The 23162-nt window shown below is 42.9% G+C and overlaps 1 protein-coding gene across 1 annotated transcript in view; it reads left to right on the top strand.

Annotated features, from left to right (window-relative positions):
* The window catches only part of ppp2r3a (protein phosphatase 2, regulatory subunit B'', alpha), a 62858-nt gene that overhangs the window by 26107 nt on the left and 13589 nt on the right, over positions 1–23162 (top strand). The window contains exon 2 of the mRNA XM_065966128.1: positions 10719–14245. Within this exon, the coding sequence (XP_065822200.1) occupies positions 11522–14245 (2724 nt within the window). The 5' untranslated portion in view covers positions 10719–11521. The remainder of the gene's footprint in view (positions 1–10718; positions 14246–23162) is intronic.

Raw genomic sequence — 23162 nt, 5'->3', positions numbered from 1 at the left:
TCGTTCTAACTCGTCCAATGGGAGGACTGGTGGCTCCTCTTTGCATTTTAAAAACTGGATAGCTTCGTATACATTGGTGTAGCATTTGGAAACCCAACCGCATTTGGTGATACGCTAAAGAGGGACTTTCAGAGGTTAGGTCAGCACACTTTAAAGGAGTAAAAATGGCAAATAATCATTTGTACTGTACTGTTGAAATGTGATTATGTTGTGCAGAGATGCGTTTAGTTTGCATCGTACTGCTTTGATCTTAAGTTCTGTGTTTGTCTTTTAGCATTTTCTGAGCATTGCTACAGGACATCTTCCTGAATTGACGAGTAATAAGTGGTTTCTCTTGGCTACAAATTGATGTGATTGGTCGTGATGTTGAGGCCGCTGAGGGGATGACGAACATACGAGCCGGGCTGCACCACAAAGTCCTGATTTAGATGTGGGCTTTTTTTTTTGCTTGTAGATTTGTGTGTGTGTGTGTGTGTGTGTGTGTGTGGGGTGTGTACTCGTGGGCATGGCGGCGAGATGAGGAGGGGTGAGTCAGTGGAGGTTTGGGACACGATGACTCTCCTCACCTTCTCCATGACGATGGGCCATGGCGACAGGGGTTTGCGGTTAGAAACCCTAATCTGCTCCTCATATGACCCTCTGATGGACAGGGACAGCAGTCAACTCGCACACACACACACACTCGCACAAAAAGACACACACACACACACACACACCGACAGCTCTCAGAGTGGTTAGTCTAGCTTTGCTCCAGTCTAAACATGCTCTTATATGGATTTCTGTTAAAAACTGGAAATCTTTGCACTTTGGTTCATTATAAACATAACAGCAGTATTTCTTGCTGCAGACGCGTAACAGCTCAGTGTGCGCAAACATGTCTGAAAGTTAATACGTTAGGAAAGCGAACATTTCACACATGTCTTCCTGTGACACTGTATACATTGAGCGTCAGTGAGGAGACGTCTTTAAGGTGCTACTTATGGGCGTCCAGAATACATTTACAGGAAGGTGTTTCATTGGTGAGCTCTCTGGGCGTCAGAGTGAAACAGCAGAGAAAGATACAGCACCTTACCATTTCTGATCAATTCATAGAGATGGAAAGCAACACTCTGGAAGATCTCTGTCGTTAGCTTTGGTGGCACCCCAACAGGTAATTTGTTTAAGATGTTTCATCCTCTGTAGTCTTTTTGTTTTAGTAAACAAAGAGTAAAAAAAAAGACACTTCACACTTTGGTATTCGATAAATTCATCATTTCTACGATGCATCAGGATGCGGATGTGGACGATTCTGCACGGATGCAGCGACAGCTAGACCTTTTTATGATTTATTTATGTTGGCTACAATGTAAAGACACTCATGTTGACATTGATTTCTAGAGCACTTCCAAGATAATGTAAAAAAGGGAGGTCATATTTATCTGACTGCTTGACTTCATTGATGAAAAAGTAGCCATGTGCAGTAATATAGAAAGATGAGGATGCATCGTGATGCTCTGTGATATCCAACCGAATTGAATCTGTGACAGGCTGATCTTAATTGAATTGAATCGTGAGACCAGTGAAGATGCACAGCTCGACTTGACTCAGAAGTGTGGTGACAATTGACTCTTGCAGTATTACCATGAATATCTCCACTCACAGCTAGTGTAATGCAAATGTATTAACTTTCCTTTCAAGGCTATAGTCTGAAACCCACTCTAATAGCTCATTCAGTGATGCATAGCAGGTACTTATTTTAATTTACTCCTAGATGTTACGACTTCATCAATATGAATATATTTTGATATTTGCATCATTCCATTAAAGAAAATGCATTACAAACTAAACATTGATAAAGGGCAGTTTATTCAAATGCCTCCAGATTTGATCACATACAGTATAGATGTTATAATGTAACAAGAAGAAATCATCAGCATATCAAAAATGACCTTTATGTCCCGGTGCAGACGAGGAAATGGTTCAGTGGAATCATCAGTCAAATGCATCAACAACAGACAGTGAATGGAAATGATTAAGAATGATGAAGCAGCAGTATGTTATAATGATGCCTCGACTATCTTTTTCTCCTCTGTCATGTGTGTCACTCTTGGTCATCTGTCTGTGTGTGTGTGTGTCTGTGTGTGTGTGTGTGTGTGTGTGTGTGTGTGTGTGAATCTGGGTGTGTGGGGGTGTTTTTGTGTACAAACATGCTGTCATCGCTGTCATGTCACGACTGCCAGCTAAACACATATCACCTCCCCTCATTCAGACTGAACTGGTGGCAGAGCTGCTGATGCTCATCTTTTCATTTTGCTGCTGATGTTGCATACGACCACCTTGTCTCTGAGTGAGTGAGTGAGAGAGAGAGAGAGAGAGAGAGAGAGAGAGTGTATTACAATTCATTTTGTTGGATGTTAGTCTTTGAATGATGTCTGTTAGTGTAAAAGCTCTCTGGTATCGATATCGTGTCATATCCTTAATGAGATTTGCTGTAACTTAACAGTAATCCTTTTTTCACTAGGCTTGTTTGATTTTGTCAGAGAAAGTATTTGAGCAAAGTTTAGGCAGGCCAATTGAATTAATCGGGCTTTGGGAGCACTACGGTCTCTGACATGTTGAATAAAGGGTTGTGTGGCTTCAAAAATCTAATAAATTAGCTCATAATGTCCCTTGAATCCGTTTCTGTTGATGACCACAGATCTTAAAATGAATTAAACCTAGTGGGGGGGGGGGGGGGGGGGGGGGGGGTTTCGGTGAGGAAATATTGAGCTTAGAGAGCCAGTTGATTTGTCACTGAGCTGCTAAAATTCACTCATGAATTTTAATGAAGTTCCTAGTTTATCACTTATTTATGCACTGATTCGTGTTTTGGCTTATTGATTTTGAATCCAAACACAGAACCTTTCCCTGGTGCTGGAGACAGATTCCTTATGTGTGTGCGTGTGTGTGTGTGTGTGTGCGGTGAGAGTGTGTTTATGTGTGTGTGTTCAGTTTTGGTTTCTGGTTGGCATACAGTAAGCTTGGTTGCCTTTGGGGCTTGATTGTAGGTGGTAGCAGAAATAAACTGTCGACTGTTGGCTGAATCCAGGTCAGCTGTCTTTGCACGTTACATTAGATTTATTTGTGTGTCCTTTTTGTTTTCTGTGCCAGTTGTGTAGGCCTATATGTGTATGTGTGGGCAATGTGTGTGTCTGATGTCTGATCTGTGTGTCTCCATGTGTATTAGCAGAACGCAGCCAAAAGCATGACATCACCCAAAATGTGCTTTTTAAATTAGCAGCAATGCAGGGGCAGGGTCATAGCAAGCTTCTGGCTAGGCAGGGTGCACAGATGTGTGTCTGTTTGCGTGTGTATGAAGTGTGTATATCTTAATTTGTGTGTGTGCGCACATATATATGTGCGTATGTGTGCGTTCTGCAGGTTTTGATGTTTCAAAACGACGCCAACTTTCATCATCGTCTCATGTGGCCCACAGTGTTACGTATTTGCAGCATCTTTTTTTTATGCCCTCTGCAGTCGAATAGCAGCATGTGTGTGTGTGTGTGTGCGTGCGCGTGAGTGTTATCAAGGCTGTCTGTTATAAGGCCTTATAAGGCCAAGCAGTTTTTAACCAGGAAACATTTAAGGATAAGAAAAGACGTGACTCACTGATTTCCCTCATCCGCTAAGAAGCACAAAAAAACATCCTCTTCTCTGCCCTCCACAACTTCCCTAAGGGGATATATATATATATACAACGTGTGTTTGTGCGTGTGTGTCCATGTGTCCTGTAGTCCTCAGGGTTACTGGCTTGTTCCTAATGAGGTGCCGAGCAATTCACACAGCCCCGTCTTCCCGAGAGATGTGAAGAGCGCTGGGGGAACAGCTGGTGTAGCGCTGGGTGTTGTAACACTGGGAAGGAGCACTTCTCAGCCTCTAAAGTAGGAGTGTGCAGCCAGCTACAGAGAAGAGGAGGAAAGAATTAAGTTAAGGAGGAAGGGAGGAGTGAATACGATGAGGAAGGGAAGAAGCGAGAGGGGGGGGGGGTCTTGTTTTTGGATTTCAAAAAGGCCACAAGACTTAACACCTCAAACACCTAATGACATTTTAAACAGTTTTCTAAAAGACAGAAGAAAGTCAATAGATAGTTAAGAATCCATACTTTAGTTTTGTGATTATTTGCTACATAACCCATTAACCCAGAATGAGACAAACTGAAGGGTGAACGCTCTCTGTGCATGCTAAATGTTATGCTAGCCTAACTTAGCGCATGTAGAGAATTGTTACAGAAAGCAGAAACTTTGATATTTCATACAAAAGGAGAAGGTTAATAGTAAGGATGTAGACTTGTATTAGTAAGCAGTGTAAGCTCATAATGTATTATTATGAATTGACTTGAATAGAAGTAAACATCAATTGAATCACTATAAAACATGAAGAAGCTAGTCAGCTAATAGCACTACTTCAGCCACTTTGTGTTTCTTGAATCAATGTTGGGCCGCAAAATTATTATTATTTTTAAATGTCGACCTATATTACACATTTTTTAAAATGATAAATAATTTATTAATTGTCTGAAAAGCGTGGAAAAAAAAATCCTCTTTAACGTTTCCTAAAAAACAAAGAAAATATGGCAGATAGCTTGTTTTTATTGGAAGTACAGTCAACTACAAGGTATTCAGTAAACTATATGACAAAGGAAAGAAACACATCCTGTCATTTTACAAACTAGCATCATCACATTTTCAAACATGTGTAATGCCGTGTTTGTTCAGTGTTCATTCAGGCTATAGAAGAAGCAAAAGAAAGCCAACTCTCTAGTGCTGCATTTACCTGTAAATGTACAAACCTATTTTACTTGGTTGCCTGGTAGCAGAAAAAGAAAAGAAAACAGATTTATTATCTTCAGTCATAACATAATGATGAATACCAACAATGCAAATATACAACTAATACTCTCTTTGTCCCCTGTTTCCTTACTCTGTTTACATTAGAAATGCTTCCTCAGAGACTTTTATAAATCTGTCCCTATAGGCCTGAACCCGCCTGCATGCTGACTGCTTTTCTGACCTATAAAGAACTTTTATCACTGCAGGGCGTGCTCTATAGAGCCTGCAGACGTGGTTTCATCACCAACAGCTGTGTGTGTGTATGTGTGTGTGTGTGTGTGTGTGTGTGTTGTCGCCTGTGTATGTGTGTGTCTCCAGAGCACTGTGATTTGCGATCTCGACAGTCTGGGTCTCATCTAGACAATAAGTTTGGCAGACAAAATGAGAGAACCCCCCTAAGTCCCACACATACACATGCACACGAGCACCAATGTTTATTTAGGTGTCTTTTGGGGACATTACATAAACTGACATTTATTTTCAGGAGACGTACGCCTACACAGCCCTAAACCACAGCTTGTGTCTCACACTCTACAACTGAGCAGAAAATCTACTTTGTCAAGATTTGGCAACAAGATCTCTCCTCATTGAAAACATTTGGAAAAAGAGGCGCTTGTGCCCAGAAAAAAAAAAAAACACTAGGTGGACACAGGACCTAAGTCAGACCTACATGCATACAGATACATTCCTTTTCATATTGATATTACAGACAATGTGCTCTTCTCAGTCTTTAATCTGACACTGATCTCTTTTATGTTTTTTTAATTACTTCTGTGAGCCTGAACTTGAATATGTGGCAGATTTGTGTGAGTGTGATTTTGGTACCATGATTGTGTGACGAAATAACCTTTTGCCTGAAAGTCATAACACATGAACCTGTCATGACGTCTCTTTTATCGTCACTGTTTTCGTCCTGCGTTTTCACTTTTCTGTCTTACTTTTTAGTTTGCGTATTTTCACTGTGGACTATGTAAAGCATATTAACTGTTTTAACAATATTTTAAACAGATTGTACTCTTTAACTGTTTTATCAGTAAGCTAAGCAGAGACAGCAGAACCTTTCTGAATTAAACCTGTGACCTCTGCTTTTTTTTTTAAGGGAAATTCCTCATCCATGGCTTCAAGAGAGTAGCTTAGCTGTGCTTTAATCCTTTAATGTGTCAGATATCCCGTCTGATTCTTCTCCTGCCTGTGCTCTGGCTCGTATACAGACGTCTGGTTTGCAGAGCAGCTCCCTGCTCGTCTCTGTGTGGGACCTGGCAGGTTTGGTGCTTTTTTTTTGTTTTTTTTTCCTTTTGTATTCCAGGACGTAAAACTCCAGCTCTGTTCCTCAAGACAGACGGATGGCCTTGAGCATCTGGAAACACCAAATATGTTTACACGTCTTTTAAAAGTCCAGTTTTAGTCGGACTAACATATATCGAGTGTTTTAACATCACACACGAAATGACTGAGTAGCTATAGGTTGCAGCTTTTGCACCTGGGAGACAATTGCTTCTCGTCTTTCCATTGTAGATGATCTGATTGCAAGCGAGGCCGTCTTTCTATCTTTATTTCTGTGTCTGACTTTTCCCCTGCAGCAGTAGCTGACGTAGGAAATAAAAAGTACGAACGTGTGTCCAAAGTCTGACGACATCAGAGCTGTCCTCCAGAGTAGCTTTTAATCTGTCTGTCTGCACCTCTGTGTGTCTGCCAGAAAAGCACAGGAAGACGATGATTGATGCACAGCTGAGGAACGAACTCTGAGAGGATAAATTTCGACTGATTTCCAAGGGAATAAGACTCTCATTTGTGTGTCTTCGTTTAGTGTGTTGTTGAGTGTTGGGTGTGTTAGAAGTCAGAGTAAATAATTAATGTGCGGGTTACAGTCGGAGGCAGAGAAGTGGGTCAGAACTGCAGTTAGTTCGTTGGACATTTGTAAAGCTGGGAGAGGGGGGAAAGATAGATGGAGGGATTTACATGACGGAAATAATTCAAATGTGTCTTTTTCTACTAAAAACAAATGCTTTAGATTAGTCTGACAAAATCTGCTTCTTGCTTTGCACACTTTTGTTATTGATTGTATGTTTTTTAAAGAAAAGTTTCTTCGAGAAAAGTAATCTCTCTTTTGTAGATTTTTTCAGCCCTCTTTGCAGCGTACACCTTCTAATTAGTATGTGCATGGCATAGCACAGCTCTCTGTTCTCTCTGTGATCAGAGTAGCAAGTTGAAGTTGTGTGTCAAGATGTGTGTGTGTGATGGATTTATTATCGGTTTAGTTTGCACTGATGTAGTAAGAATATAATCTTACTGCTTTGATCTTAGGTTCTGTGTTTGTCTTCTATATTTTCTGACCATAAATACAGCCGATATTCCTGAATTGACGAGTAATAAGTGGTTTCTTTTAGCTACAAATTGATGTGATTGATCGTCATGTTGAGGCCACTGAGGGGATGACGAACATACGAGGCAGACTGCACCACAAAGTTCTGATTTAGATGTGGTTTTGCGTGTGTGTGTGTGTGTGTGTGTGTGTGTGTGTGTGTGTGTGTGTGTGTGTGTGTGTGTGTGTGTGTGTGTGTGTGTGTGTGTGTGTGTGTGTGTGTGTGTGTGTGTGTGTGTGTGTGTGTGTGTGTGTGTGTGTGTGTGTGTGTGTGTGTGTGTGTGTGTACTTACAGGGCTAGTATAGGCCTGTCCTCTCTCCCTGGAGGCATGTTTGGGGTTCCTATTTGGGCCCTTCACCTTCACAAAAAACCCACTTCCCCTTAGAGGCCTCCCCTGGCCCCTTGCTTTGCACGTGTTGACACACACACACACACACACACACACACACACACACACACACATACATACAAATGCACTGTAAAACAACACACGCATTAAGTGTGGGCAAAGATGCACAAAGTACACACCTTCTCTCCGTGCACATTGGCTGAAGTACACACAAACATGCTCAAACATACTTTTGGTGGCTGGATCGGAGAGTGTGACAGAAGTGGCCTCCGGTGATTGAGTGCTTCCTGGTGGAGGTCAGGTCGAAGGGAAGACTTTTTTAGATGGAGGAGATAGAAGGGAGGGAGGGAAGGAAGGACTGGAGTAGAGCGAGAGGATGGGGAAGGAGAGAGGGTGTAATAGTTGTTGTAAATAACTCAGGGAAAAATTCAGGGAACGCAATCAACCAGTCTGCTTCCTCTACTCTGTTATTTTCCTTGATTTTAAATCATATCGCACAGAAAGAGAGCAAGACAACCTCTGAAAGACACAAGAATTCCAATTCCAATGCCAATTGTATTATGGTGCATTAAACTAATAATGAGTTAAGAAGTAACCTTCACTTTCCACACTTGGTCAGGATGAAGAATTCATCTGATTTATTTGTAATTTGTTGTTCACCGTTGCAGTAAACCATAGGTCCATATTGGGTAATGACAGGATATCTCATGATACAAGATGAGATATGTAGCCCACATAATGCTTATATGATGATACAGCGATTATTTGATATATTGCAGGACAATCTTAAAGAAATTGTGTGACATCTGATCAACTAAAGATTAAAAAATGCACATTAGAAGGTCAGGTGCATTTCCTCCTCTGAAAATAAACCAGTTGTTTTAATGTTGTTTCGGTGTGTCACTTCCCGTCCCGCTCGATCTTTTCTGTGGTAAATTGATGTGCATGATATTGATTGTTTTCTGCTTTTCCCCCTCAGATTTTTTAAGCATGTCTATTTTTTTCACATTCAAACACATTCCTGATCTCATCTTTAAGCCTCTGTCTGTTGACGTAAGATTAAAAGCTGATGCCTTCCTGCATTCTAATTTAACTGGCCTATAAAACATTTTCACAAAAATATGGACACCCATGGACTGCAGCTAAATCATGGCACAGCCTTTAAAGGCACCAAAGAATGTTTATAGGTGTGCAGTAGTATTTCTGTAATGTGTCAGTGAGGCCTATGCAGGTGTTCATGAGTGTGCATGTGTGTGGAGGTCTGTGATAAACACTAGTGGAGTGTGTTTACCCGCTTGGTATCACTTTGTGAAGCTGTCGTTTACCAAGACATACACACAGATGTAAAGTGTGTGTACAGCAAGGACAAAAGAGTGAGCGCTGACGAGTGTGTGCACATGTGTGTGTGCAATTACTGTCCTATAATAGCATATCTCTCGCCGTCTGTCCAGATTTCAAGTGCAGCTTGCCAGGAAGTGTAATTTCCTGCTCAGAGCCTGATTCAGCAGCATCCAGCTGTTGTGTTTGAGAGAGAAAGGAGGGAGAAAGGGAGACAGTAAGATGAGGCACCCTCCTGTTTTTTCCATACAGCTCCTTAATAGTTGTTTTTCCAGGTGTCAAATACCCCCCACCCCCACTCTGCCAGTCGTATTCCCCCACCCACAAACCCACCAATCAGTCCTCCTCCTCTCCTGAGTTGTTCTGGCCTCACACTTTCAAGTTGAAAACTCCAGCTCCATAAAATCCCCAAAGAGCAGACAACGTATCATGTGTCCGCACTCTCCAACTAAAGTTGTAATAACCTTTTAATGTTGTTTTTCCATCCTGTGGTTAGTCTGAAAAGTTTGTGTTTGAGTGTAGGTTTATCAGACAAAAAAAACCCTGAAGAAATAGGATAATTAATCTAATTTAATGAAGAACTTAGATTTTCCAGACGTTAACTTCCTGTCTGCTTTAATTTGCTTTTTTAAAAGTTCCAGCATAAATAAAACAGATTTTTGAAATTCAAATATTCTGCAATTAAGAATTTTAGCCTGCAGTGTGTTTGTATAATTTGTATTTCAGCTGGAGTTGTGACTCCATGTGAGTGGTTGTGATTATAGTTGTTCCTTATTACCTCAGAAAAATAGTTGATGTCTATGTATGAATGTATGAATACAGAGTATGGGCATATACATGTAGGAGGGCACAGCTCTAAGTAAAGCGTTGCCTTGACGGTGTTGGAGAGAAATCAGATGAAGAAAAAGAAACAAAACGGATACGTGTATGCATCTTAAAGTGAGTGACAGAAGGAAAGGAGATATAGAGAATGTGCTGACATGCTTCATCTCTTTAAAACAGCCTTTAAATGTCTTCACAGATCACTGTCGTTTTCAGATTTACTGCACAACGTGTTTACCTTCCAGTCAGACTCTTGGAGTTCCTGGTATGCGGCATGCTATACGGGTATCTACATATTGCTTGAGTTCTCTCGCCGCATCGAGCTCTGCCTAATGTAAACCCTCGAGCTGGGGAAGTTCATCAGCAAACTAAAAGCTTTCATTTTGAAAACACCAAGATAAAGAGGATGGAAATTGTCTAAATTAAAAAGGCTTTGAGCGGTGTTGCAGCTATATGTATTACGTACAGTAATGGACAGCTTACTAAATACAAGTTATATTGGATATAAAGGCTCATTGTGTGTTTTGTTTCAATGCCTTTGTTGGGTTTTCCAGTGCGTTACTTACTTTTACTTCTTGTATATGTGTTTAGACTAATGCTTGTGCACAGGCAGGGAGACAGGAGCGGAAACACAAAAGCAACAGGTGTTTTCCACTTTAACACCCACCTCTCTTTTACTTGCTTAGTCGTGATTTTCTCTGTGGGAGGGCTCTTTGAAGCTCGGCTGTGACGAAAGAGTGAGCCACATCTTTTTTTCTACTTTGCCTGTTCATGTACTTGCGTGTGTTTGAGGTTTATGTGGTTAAACCCGTGCATCAGCTGTTATCAAGGAAGAAAGGGAGAAAGTCTTAGTCATACGTTTGCGCACTTGCACTCACAATCTGATTGATCCGCATCTTGGCAAGTGTTTTAATGATTTACTCTCTTCCTGTTTTTTTTTTTTCCTTTTCCCTCTTTCTCAAATCTCCAACCTCCCTTCTCCTCTCTGCTGACTCGCAGGTGGTGTCCTCCTGTCAGAAACACACATCTACCCCTGACACATGGCTAACAGTGGGAGACGGAAGGGGCGAGAAAGAGTTGGGGAGTGACATATACGCTGAAGACGGCAGAAAGAGGCAGTCGGCCATCTGTGGTCGGTCCCCCGCTACTCTGCAGCTGTGTTGGAGTGAGTAAACCGTTCTGGGCTCCATCAGGACTCTGGAAACAACAGACTGAGATAGAGGGGTTTTCCGACAGCTATTGCTCAGGCGATGAGCCTACGCTGGGGCAATGCTAAGACCTCGTTGGCCATGGATTAGGCCCCCGGGGCTTCTTCTTTGGAAGGACGGGTGACACCCCAGCTGGATTTCTGCTGTAGCCAAGTTCCATGACTATCATTAGTGGCTAATGAACTGCTGCTAGAGAGGAAACACAGAAGGACCCTGTGGAGAGAGAAGGAACCTTACATCTGTTATTAAGCGGCCCAGAGATCACTAAAAAGGACTTCCTTTCCTCTGCATGAGAATAGAACTCTTTAAAGTTTAAAGCATTACGATAGGGTATCTGCCTTGGAAGTCATTTTTGCAGACTAACTGGTTTTTATTTTTTATTTTTTTACTTGATTATTGGAGGTATTGGATAATTGCCACCATGATACTGAATGAAATCTTTTCAACTTTTCAACTTCCTTTTTTTCACTTGACTGAAGGAGTTTCAACAAAACATTAACATCACAAAGGATTTTTTTGCTTGAGCTTGACTGTTTTTTTTATACATTTAGATTTTTTTTCTACCTTTCTATGCCCTGAAAGAAATAGATCACCATGGCAGCAGCATATCGTGTAGTGGTGAGCAGCGTGAGCTGCTACAACAGTGTGGTAGTAGACCGGCGCACTCACTCCCATGCAGTACATTACTGCTCTGGTCCATGTGGGGCGCTGTCCCAGGGTCTAGACTGTACTGTCGCACACCGCGGCACGTGCTCCGAGCTGCTTGTTGCACCTGACCCTCCATACACTGATCCAAACAGCATACAAATACACTCTCACAACATGATCACCCACCATGGTAAAATTAGTGTTACCATGGATACAAGCTATAATGGTGGTCTAGAGAGAGCAGGAAGCAGTGGCAATTTGTCTGTAGGGGAGGATAGCCCAACGTGGCGCGGTAAAAAGAATCCTTGTCTTGTAGGATCCACAGGAAACTTGAGCTCCTCTGGCAGTCTGAAGGACATTACGGAAGAGGCCATTAACCTTGCAAGTGGTAAAACCAAAGAGTTTTCCTTTGACAAGCTTCGCCTCTCCTCTTCAAGCCATGTCACCTTCCGGAAAGGTCGAAAGGTCCGTCCTGACTCTTTCAGCCGTCGCTCGACTGACCTGGAGATCATCTATGGCCACTTCAGCTCAAACATTGCTACAAATGGAATGACTAATGGCATGACAAATGGCACGGTAACTTCTAATGATGAGAACCTGCCACCATTTGTGCCAGGGAAAACAACAGAAGAGACAAAACTGAAAAGCAGTACAAGCACTTTGTCAGCCATCACCAAAATCGGGGGTGGGTCGACAAGCAGCATGACCAGTATTGGTTCTTTGGACCAAAGCCTGAACACTGTGGCCTCCTTGTACCGCAATGCCTTTGGTGAGGAGAATCTCATTGCTCGTCTGCTGGAGAAGACTCGTGCAGAGGCAGGCACTGGGGGAGCAGGCGGTGAGGACATTCGTGCCTGCCTTGACATCCTGCTTAAATGTTCTGAAGACCTAAAGAAATGCACCGACATCATAAAACAATGCATCAAACGCAAAGCTGGTGGAGGGCCAGAGGATGGCGGAGACAGTCCTGACAGTGTTTACCGAGCTGTGATGACCCGACTTAGCTCCTATTTGAAGAGACTACCTCTGGAGATAGAGGGAATTGGCAGTTTGGGTAGCACTGGGCAGGGAGGTCAGAGCTTGCCTGGGAGTGGGCACAGTGATCTGGCAGAGCTGATCAGTACCCTCCACTCCATCCAGCAAGGACCATACTCTCCAATGTTCGGCAATGAGCAACCTCCTCGCTATGAGGATGTGGTCCAGTCACCTCCAAGTCCAAAGACTGTTCCTCATTCTGCCTCTTTTACTCCCTCCTCATCATCTTTGAAATCAGACTCCATCCAAACCAAACCAGTCCTGAGTTCCCCGTCCAGAGCCAGTCCACTTACCAATGGACTACAACATTCACATTCTTCGTCTATTACACAACATACACTCTCTCCTCCATCCATTACATGCACTCCATCCAGCATCTCTCCAACACACACCCCATCGCCTCTGCGAACCTCCCCAACACCACCGTACTCACAGACTCCCCCGGCGTCCCCCATGGAAGCTCTTTACATTGAGGAGGAGGAAGCAGACGTTGACAAGTCAACAGAGCAGATCTTTCATCAGGCACACAATCCAACAAGAGGGACGAACACAAATGGGCAAACTTTGGGTCAACACATGAACCTGTCCCATCCACAAACACTCAATAACACTTTAAATACTTTGCCTGCCAGCACTGGCTATAGCTCCCCTTGGTCCTCCTCACAATCATTAACAATCTCAGCACCCAAAGGTGTCTCTCACAGGAATGATGACATTGACAAGCTGCTGATGGACTTGGAAAACCTGTCACAGAGTATGAGCCACCCCAGAAAATCTGAGCCTCCTCTTCCAGCTAAAACCAGGAAGAGGGAAGGAGGTCAGGGAATGACTTCAGGTGAGGCCTTCACTCATCCCAAAATGTCCCAGTTCCAAGTACAGAAGCAGGACAGTCACCTAACCATGAACGGCCCTAGCTCCAGGACTCCCCAGATCCTCGCTCCTACCCAGGGTGAGAGCAGTGACGCTGTGGTGGGTGAAGAGGAGGATGGGGCTCTGCTAATGAGGATCCTGGAGAGTATTGAGAGTTTCGCCCAGGAGCTGGTGGATTCTGGGGCGGGGAGCACAGGGAGTGCTGAGAGGAACAGTGGGAAGGAACGGGATATGATGAGGCTTTTGCAGGATACACTGGCCACAACTGACAGGCCTGACACCCCTCTGGAGAGTACAAGCACACTAGCTGCTCCTATGGCGCCTTCAATGCACACAAATACAGTCCCAGCTATACCACCAAAACAGTGTCAGGCAAACACACCTGCAGTTTCATTTGCATCGACACATGTAAGTGCAGCATCTAAAGATGTGTGTGATGTAACATTAGGACCTGTACTTAAAACTACATCTGATGTTACCCCTAAACTTTTGCCTGCACCCAAACCTGAGCCTACACCTGAGGCTGCAGATAGACTTACAGAAGCCTCTGCGGGTGGCCCTGATCCAGAATTCATACCTGCACCTGTAAGCTTGCATTCCTCCACGTATCCAACTCAACCCACACCCGTGGCTGCACCTGAAGCTCCAGCCCCCGTCGCCAACCATGTGGTGGTCGGCGCAAGAGACGCTGCCGCTGAAGATCCGGTTGCCGGGAGAGAAGTTGGTTCAACCCTCCTCATCCAACAGACGCCAGAGGTGATCAGAGTAAGTGAAAGTCACACAATTGAAAGTACCTATTTTACCTATTTTGATCAGGTTTGCAGTTTTTTCATTTTGTGATTTTAAAGGAGATTTGCATGGATTGATATTTTGATTAATGCGTGTAATCTTGCACAAAAAAATATATATATTTGATATGTATCACATAGCTTGACTTAACCATTATAAACCACATGAGTTGATGAATAATACATCATCTTTTGATTATCCTGTTACTATGGAGGTAATACATGGGTACTACTGCATGAGAATAGCTGACTGACAGCTAAACAGGAACCAAGAAACAGTGAGTGATTGTCAGCATGAGATTGAGAACGCACAGTTGGAAAGAAATGCTCTTTTGCTGTCATTACGTGCCAGATAAAACACCCAGGCGAGAATTTTATCGCTATGACACAACGGGGGTTGATGCCGCTGTAATTGATGGTCCGTGATAAACACTGCTCTGTAACTGTGATGAACACAATGATACAGTTACGCTTTCTGGAATTGAATAAAAAGATTAGTGCTCAGAATTTTGGAAAAGAACGGCTCATTGTGTGTTAGGAGCGGCTCTTTGTTGACTTTTCCTGGTTTTCTGACTTTTGTTTAGGGCTGTAATTGTGTGGATGTGTGTTTGTGCATGTGTGTGTGCCACATGTGTGTGTGTGTGTGATCAGGCATTCGTGTTTGTTGGCTTTTCTTTCAGCTCCAGGGAATATTTAGAGGTAATTTAGGGTTGTGCTCCAGAAAGAAGGCGAGGTTAAGGAGAGTTGTGTTCCTTTTTGTGTGTTTATGTATGTGTGTGTCTCTGTAATCTTCAGCTATAGACACAGACACACATGGGAGGGCTACTTCAGCCCGTCTCCAATGTGGGTGTTCAACAGCACTCTGTAGGTTTAGGTAATTATCTATGACAGACAAACACACATTTACACCCACACAGAGTATCAAATCAGTGCTGTTAGTTTTTCTCTCTTACTGTGCTCTCTCATCATCCTTCTGTCTCCTCACCAGCCTCCTGCTGCTGTTTTTGTGTGTCTGTTTATTTACTGAGCGGTGTAACCTTATGCCCTGCTGATATGTAGGGCACCTATTTATGAGGTTACCATGGTAGCTGCCACATTCAGGGCAGAACATCCAGAGCCCGAACAAATCATTACAAACAGAACTTATTCCTCCTCCGTCCTCTTTCTCCTCTATCCACTTTTTGTTTGTTTTGTTTTTGATATTCTGCCTCCACATTTTATGTGCTCTTCATGCCCTAATTGCATATCTCTCCACTTTTCCTTTCACTTCTGCATGTGTCCCATTTTGTTTTTCTCAGCGGTGTCCTTCTTTCACCTGAAGTCAAGGAGTCGGTCCATGTTGACCACCACTTTGCCGTCCAGCCATCTGATTGGCTGCTGTGTTATTTTGGGAGTGCTGAATAACAGTTGTTGCTGTGTGGCGGGCAGAGATACCCAATAGGAGGTGCTGATTGGAGCACAGCAGGAGCTGGGTTGGTAGGATGTGGTGGTGGTGGGGGGGGGGGCACAAGTTGGCACACGGAGTGTTAACGGTATCGTTACCCGCCAAGCCCCCCCGCCCCTGGCAGACATAGGTGTGAGGGAGAACTAAATCTGTCCACCCCTCTGTACTATGGCATCTCGCTAACAGACTCACTGTCGCCACAGTGTAAATGGACCTGTGTGTGTGTGTGTGTGTGTGTGTGTGTGCGTGTGTGTGCGTGTGTGTGTGCGTGCGTGCGTGTGTATATGACTATGTCCATGTTTGTTTGTTTGTGCAACCAGTCTTTCTAACATGTCCAAATGTTAAAGTGTGTGTGTGCGTTTACAGATGTGCTCATGCATGGTCATATGCTTACTGTTGTTTTCATTTGAATCTCGTTTGGATGATGGTATTTATGCCAGAGCTAACGTGCATGTGTGTGTCTGTTTGTTGGCCCAAGGGTAAGTTGACCCAGTGCTACTGTGGGTCACAGCTGAGTTTGGGAATAGCTCCCTGACACCCAATCCTGTCTCTGGCACCCTGGAAATTATGCTAATATTTCTCACTGCCAACCCCGCCTCCTGCCTCAGCTTCACATTAAACTGCCAATCAAACTATAAACAAGACAAGATCCCCCCCCCGCACACAAGCGAGAAAATGCCCTTGCACTCTCAAACACGACTACTCACACACTCTACCTTAGGAGATTTGTAGCTGTGTTTCTCTTGGCACTGCCAGGGCTTTGATGGGAAGCTCTGCTAAGCCCTCTGGGATGACACCGGCCTCGGGCAGTAGCATCATCATCTGTGTGTGCATGTGTGTGTGTGTGTGTGTGAGAGAATGCACGTGTATATTGTTGATTCTGCTGCTGACAGACTAATACAGAGCTTTCTGCACCTGTCAGAGCAGACCCATTAATCTCCATGGAGACAAGAAAACCAGCTGATCTATATCAGAGGCCAGTCCAAAACAGTCAAACTCAAGAGTGATGCTGCAAGTTGAGTCCACTAAGTCTGTATGTGGTACTTAAGGTCAATGACCTTTTTAGCTTCTGTCTTTTCTGGTCACCTCTCTTTTTTCGGATAAACAAGAGGAGATGTTTCAGAGCACATTTTCCCTGAACCTAAATTTGACCTGCATGTCTTTGTTTCCAGTGGGGTTGTTTCAGTTCAGCCAACATGATTTACAGACACACACACATACACTCCTTGCAGAGCTGACAGTCTGATGGCTTAATTAACCTGCTGCCGATTTAAGTGTTTTGCCAACTGCTCTGGATGTGTTGCTAGGCTAAAAACCATGTGGTCAGTTCAGGTTAGCGACAGAGGGTGCTGGAGGGTTTCCTCCAATTTTGACAGCCTCTGCTGAAAAATGAATACAATTTGGGTCGTATTAGGTAACACGTCTAACATGTCAAATTTAAAGACATAAAGAACATAACCTTTCCTTTTTTCAAGTCCTAATTAGCCAGATCAGAACAGGTAAATGTCTCAAAGTACAGCTGCAGGGATTAGTGGATTAATACATTTTTACTGAAAAGAAAACCAAAACATTATATTGAAAAATGTTTCATTATTTAAGTCAGGGGTGAGCAACTGGCGGCCCCCATCAACCCTCAACATGGCCCTCAGGTCAATTTTTACATATCAATTAATTGGAAACATGAAGAAAACATGACAAAATCTGCCATGAAATCGTGAAAACCAGAAATATGTCCATAATAATATTTGATCACTGGTATATATTGAGTTAAATTTGACACATAATTGACTGTAATCGTTTTTGTTTCCTACTATTTGGCCCCCTGGCAGTGAGAATGTGGCCCTTGCTGTGACCAAGTTGCCCATACCTGATTTAAGTCATTCTTCAAATTTCAAAATAAGTGAACCGTTCTCTGGTTTATGTTTGTCATATATGAGGATTTATTGTTTCTGTTGTATTTTATGAAAGTAAAATGATGCAGCACTAATATGAACTTTAAAATAACTGTAAGCTAGTGTTCCTCTTTTTGTCATATCTTGCCGGTTTTTCCTCATTTTGCCAGCTACAAAAAATAGTAATTGTGTACCTTTTCAATAGAAAGCTGCTCCTTTTTGGCAAGGGGAGATAGGATAGGATAGAATAGAAAAGGATAGAAGGAGCTACATTGAAAAGCTCAGAGATAAGAAAGAGAGAATAGGAAGACACAAAATCCAAATGAATGAATGTTTGGGACAGCAGGGGAAAGTTGTTTTTTTTGTTACGCGGAATGTAACGGAAAGAGAAATTCATAAGAAGTAAAAGAAGAAGAAGAAATGAAGAAAACGAAAGACAAGAGAGGAGAAAAGAGTCATGCTATGGGGGATGGAGTTGCAAACGTGTGTGTGTGGATTGGGGGGGGGGGGGGGGGGTCCTGCACAGTACAGTTGTTGACTCTGGGTCGCTGAAGATGACATCATTCCTCGGCTGCTTCCACAGGAAATAAGGTCACAGCAGGAACTTCAGCCAGGCAGGGAAATAAGCCTGTTTCAACCTGGGGAACAAAACACGCGGATGAATGCGTTCATTTATATCTACATGCACACACAAACACACAGAAACACACACACATACACACAATGCGCTCCCAGACAGGGGCCTGTGTTGCTATGTGTGAGAGGAGTTTTCCAATACCATCCAAGGTTAGCGATGAGGACAATGGAAGACTTCACAATAAGCCCTTTGAAACACACACGCGAGTTGTGCGCGCATACAAACACAGGCACAGACACACACACACACACACACACACACACACACACACACACACACACACACACACACACACACACACACACACACACACACACACACACATATTCAGTATTATATTATATAATACTACAGAGTATACCACACATGAACACAAGTAGAAATTATGGAGTTATTTGAGTTACTTTTTCACTTTTGGGAGTTATTTGCACACACGCACGCACACACACATAGACACACACGCATGCATGAACGCACACACACAAACACACAGAGCAAGTGACATCATGATTCACCACTCCCAGTGCAAGCTGGGAAAGCATCCAACTGCTGCTCTGCACTGTGCTCTGATGGAGTGTGTAAACGTGCACAAATGCTGTCTTGCAGACACACACTTAAACAGACTTCCGCACACATGCAAGTTTGACTTTTATCATCTCAAATTTTGTAGCTCAGTGGGAGGCATTGTTGCGTAGCTCTTTGGGCCTCCCTCGTGTCACCATAGAAACCACCACAACAAGTTTATAAGCAGTAGGGAGCTGGTAGGACTCCCCTTAGCCAGATTATCAGCTGTGCAATCTGATTGGCCGATGGCATTTCCCTCACAGAATCGCAGCAGCAGGGGAGATCAGATGGAAAGTGGATGAGTTTTTTTTTTTTTTGGGGGGGGGTTATTTCAGAAAACTGTTGATGTGAGTGTAGCTGGCTGTGTGTGCGTGTCTGTGTTTGTGTGTGTTTGTTTCCATGTGATGGAATTTGCCAATGTTCCAGAACATCCTGACTCGGTATTAGCTTGGGTGTCACCGGCCCCCCCACTCTCCCACCCACCCACCCTTTTCCCCACGGTCTCCCTGTTTGACCCCACCCTCCCTCTTTCTTTGAACTCACCCTTTAGCCAGCTCCACCCAAACTGGGTTCGGGGGCTTTCTCCAGAAAACATGTAATGCTTTTGACCTACATTTTTATACAGAAGATGTCATTTAGAAGGGATTCAACAGAAGTGTTATCCCCTTGTAAGGTTTTCCTAGGAACGATTTATTTACTAAGTCATCTTCTTCTGGTAAACCTGAGTTATTGCTTTCAAATTAACATAATTGGTGTCTCACTGATGAATCATGCCTGTTTTTACTTTAGTTTTTCTTTCAAGAAGAAATGTGAAACTTGTATCCTCTTTGTGCTGATCTATTAACATATTGGTTTATCCCAACAACTCCTCACGCTTTTAATTGTCAGTTTTTGGGATGTCAGCACTTTTGGCCTTGAATAACATGAACTGAGGGATCTGAAATGGAGAGGATCAAAGCATCCAGGATCACCTATGAAGCTTGAACCTTAGACACTTTAGACACAGCAACCAGCAGGGAGCTGCTACCCTCTAGCGACTCTCAGCCACTGCTGTGCTATAGGTTACTCCGACTGCAGGCCGACCATACTTTTTTATATAGAGAGGATCTATAACTCCATCTACAGGACAATGTGTGAACTAACACCAGTGTGGAGGGATCTTCATCACAAGCAGTTTTATTGTCCGCGTAAGCTGTTCTTTTGTTCATACCTGCTAATAAGTCTGTTAAAAGGAAAGATACAGGAAGGAAGTGGGTCTAAGGCAGCTGGATTTAAAGGCTATTGTCTTGTTTGTATTAGGTTCAGGGAGAAAATATCTCTCAAGATGCTTGGAAAAGTAATGTTTCTTTTGTGACCTCGGTGGTGTTTATGAAAGGATTGTGACTTTTGCAATGTATTTGTGTGCACGTTTAAGGTTCTATCTGCTTATAAGCATTCCTCTGTGTTGTCTGACTCGTACAGATGTTTAAAAAAAAAATCACAAAGCTTTGGTGCATTGCCAAATAGCTTGTGCAGTGGCCACGTTGTAATGCTTACTCGTTTCCCCTTTCCCAATCATAGTGTCTATCTATCTGTAACCTTCTCTCTGAAAAAGAGAGGAAACAATAGCTCTGCCATTGACATGTTTTAAGTCTCTTACAGCTCTCTGACTCTGGCTCCAGGCTGAGGCTCATCACCATTGCTGATGTAGCATTAGCTCACTTACTCTAAATCCTAAGATAGCCATGGGAAGGTAATGCAAAACTTGCCCTGCCAGCCATGTGTATAAAAAGCCAAGCTGGCCAATGAAGGCCTGGAGATGGTTGTCATTAAAGATTACTTGCTGACAGGCTGCTGCTGCTCCTGCTGAGAGAGGTCATTTATGGGCTGTATTTTAGTGATGTAGCTGGGCTCTCCCTCCCAGATATAGACAGTGAAGTGTCAAATTACCTCTAAAGAAGCCTTTCTGTGTAATTATTCTGGCAGCTCTAGTGCTATAAAATCTCAGTTTTATGTCTTGAAGAGATGTAATGACTCAGTGTTTCATACAGGTTATGAGCCTCGCAGGCTGATGAGAACCTAGAAGTTAGCATTGCGAGGTTCGAGCGACAAAAAAAAGTTTGACACTTGCACGTTTTGTTCATAAAGATTTTATTTTTTTGTGGTGTTTTTTCTTTTAATGCTGATCATCTTCTACTTCCACTCGGACATCCACGTCAGCTTGTCTTGATCTGCTCCCATGTTGTCCTCCTCTGATGTGATGAAGCTCCTGAGCTGGATTCATTCTCTACAGTTTAATGAGGGGGATCCCAAGGCAACTGTGTGTGTGTGTGTGTGTGTGTGTGTGTGTGTGTGTGTGTGTGTGTGTGTGTGTGTGTGTGTGTCCTCCTCAAGAGGAAGTGAGACTGGGAATAAAGAGCAGCGATGTGAACTGCGCTTCCTGCTGTTGGCACGGTAACCCTGGGAGCATTCCACCCGCCACTCAATCCAGGGAAAGGGTTATCGCCATGGAGATGGCATTTGGCAGGCCTGGTCTACAGTGTGTGTGTGTGTTTGTGTGTTTGCTCGTTGTGTGTGTGTGTGTGTGTGTGTTTACATCAGCAGTCAAGGAGGGGGGGTGGTCTGTATCAGGTTCAAGTTTGAACTTTATCCGTCTCAGTTAATTTCACCAGCGTGTAGCTTTAAAAATAACATTACATAAAACATTAGACTAACATGCTTAATAAAAGCAAAAGTTTGTCAGTGAAGTTATTTAATTACTAAAAAATAATGTACAAACCTGCATCTTAAGTGGAAAATTAAACAATCAAATCAAATATAAAAAAACCTTTACATTATATTTTTTTTCTAATAATCAAAATGTATGTTTTCAAAGCTTTTTTCAATATATTTACATAAAATGAGATAACAAATGAAATCCCAGTAATTATTTTACATTTTTTTATTGGATAAAAAAAGTACAATTGTGATGTTAATCAAAGTAAACAGTTCCGGTGAAATGCCTCATCACAACTCTGTTAATCATTCAGCAAAACCTATTAACTTGTCTGACTTATTCTGGCCCATGTGCATGCGTCCATGCAGGAGTTTGAAGTCTGCCCGGCGCCTGCAGCAGAAATAAACATGAAATCTGTTTCTATATTTACACAGATACTTTTACACACAGCAGCCAGCCTCTTTCACAGAGCAGGTGTGTGTGTTTAGGAAGTTGTTATGTTCTCACTATTTAACTCCTCTGAAAGTCTGGAAGAGGCAGTTCCTGTTAGCTCAATCCATCGAGGCACACATGCATCCCGTACTTCCCACACACACACACACACACACACACACACACACTCACATAAATGCCATGCCTGAAAAAATTACACACATATCAACGTGTGTGTGCTAGCTCATCCCTGTGGACGGGTATGTGTGCACGGCCAGTGTGTATTTCATGGTTGGAAGAAGGAACGAAACAGTTGTCAGTGGACAACTGATCCTCTGCTTCGGCCCCTCTGCTGTTCCCATCATGCATCTGTTTGATCTATGCGGTGAAACCTGCTGACTCGCCTGTTCCTGTAGCAGTGGTTGGATTGGGTAAGGTCTGTGTGGTGGGCAGAGGACAGCACTTGCAGACATAACACTGAAACACACACTTCCACACACCTGTTGCTCAGCCAGCCTCAGCAGCATTAAAGTTCCACCAGCCTTTCTGCCTTATTCCACTTACAGTGTCCGACTGATTCTCCCTTACTAATAGAGCATCTTAACGGATAACAGTACTAGAGTTTAGGCTTTAATCAATAGTCCTACTAAGAGATTAAAATAAGGTAAAGAAAATCATGAATGTGTTCTTTTTACATCACATGCTGTGAGCCCATCATGGGTCAGATTGCATGGACTGTAGCAGTTTTGGTGAACATTTATTGAGGTGATGTTCTCATTAAGCATTGAAGGTATAACATGCAACATTCAGGGTAAACGTCCAGTAGATGTTGCACTAAAGAACCAGTCTCTCAAGCCAAAAGAAGGCTGTCCCTTCAGCACACCACTTCCCCTCCTCCCCCACCCCTCCCTCGCAACTCAAAAATATACTTATATAATGTAAGAATCATATATTTTTGTAACACATGGAAACAAAGAAAGATTCGTTTCAATTAAAGCTCCTGTGAGAAATCTTTTCTTTGAGTCGATTTTGGTGCCCCCTAGTGGCAAAGTAGTACCTCCTTATCTTGTAGTGTTTTTTGTAATTCTAAAAACTCACTTCTTTCTTTAGCAGTCAAATACTCAATGAGAATATTTGTTCAGGAAGATTTTAAAAGAAGCCAATTCCTGCAGTTTTCTGTGAATCACTCTGTGTTGTTTTATTTACGCATGCGGTTTCAGCCATTAAAAA

The sequence above is a fragment of the Labrus bergylta genome, chromosome 18 (assembly GCF_963930695.1).
Source record: "Labrus bergylta chromosome 18, fLabBer1.1, whole genome shotgun sequence".
NCBI classification, from domain to species: Eukaryota; Metazoa; Chordata; class Actinopteri; order Labriformes; family Labridae; genus Labrus; species Labrus bergylta.
Note: the sequence above shows the minus strand (reverse complement) of the source record. Positions and strands in the feature narration are given on the sequence as shown.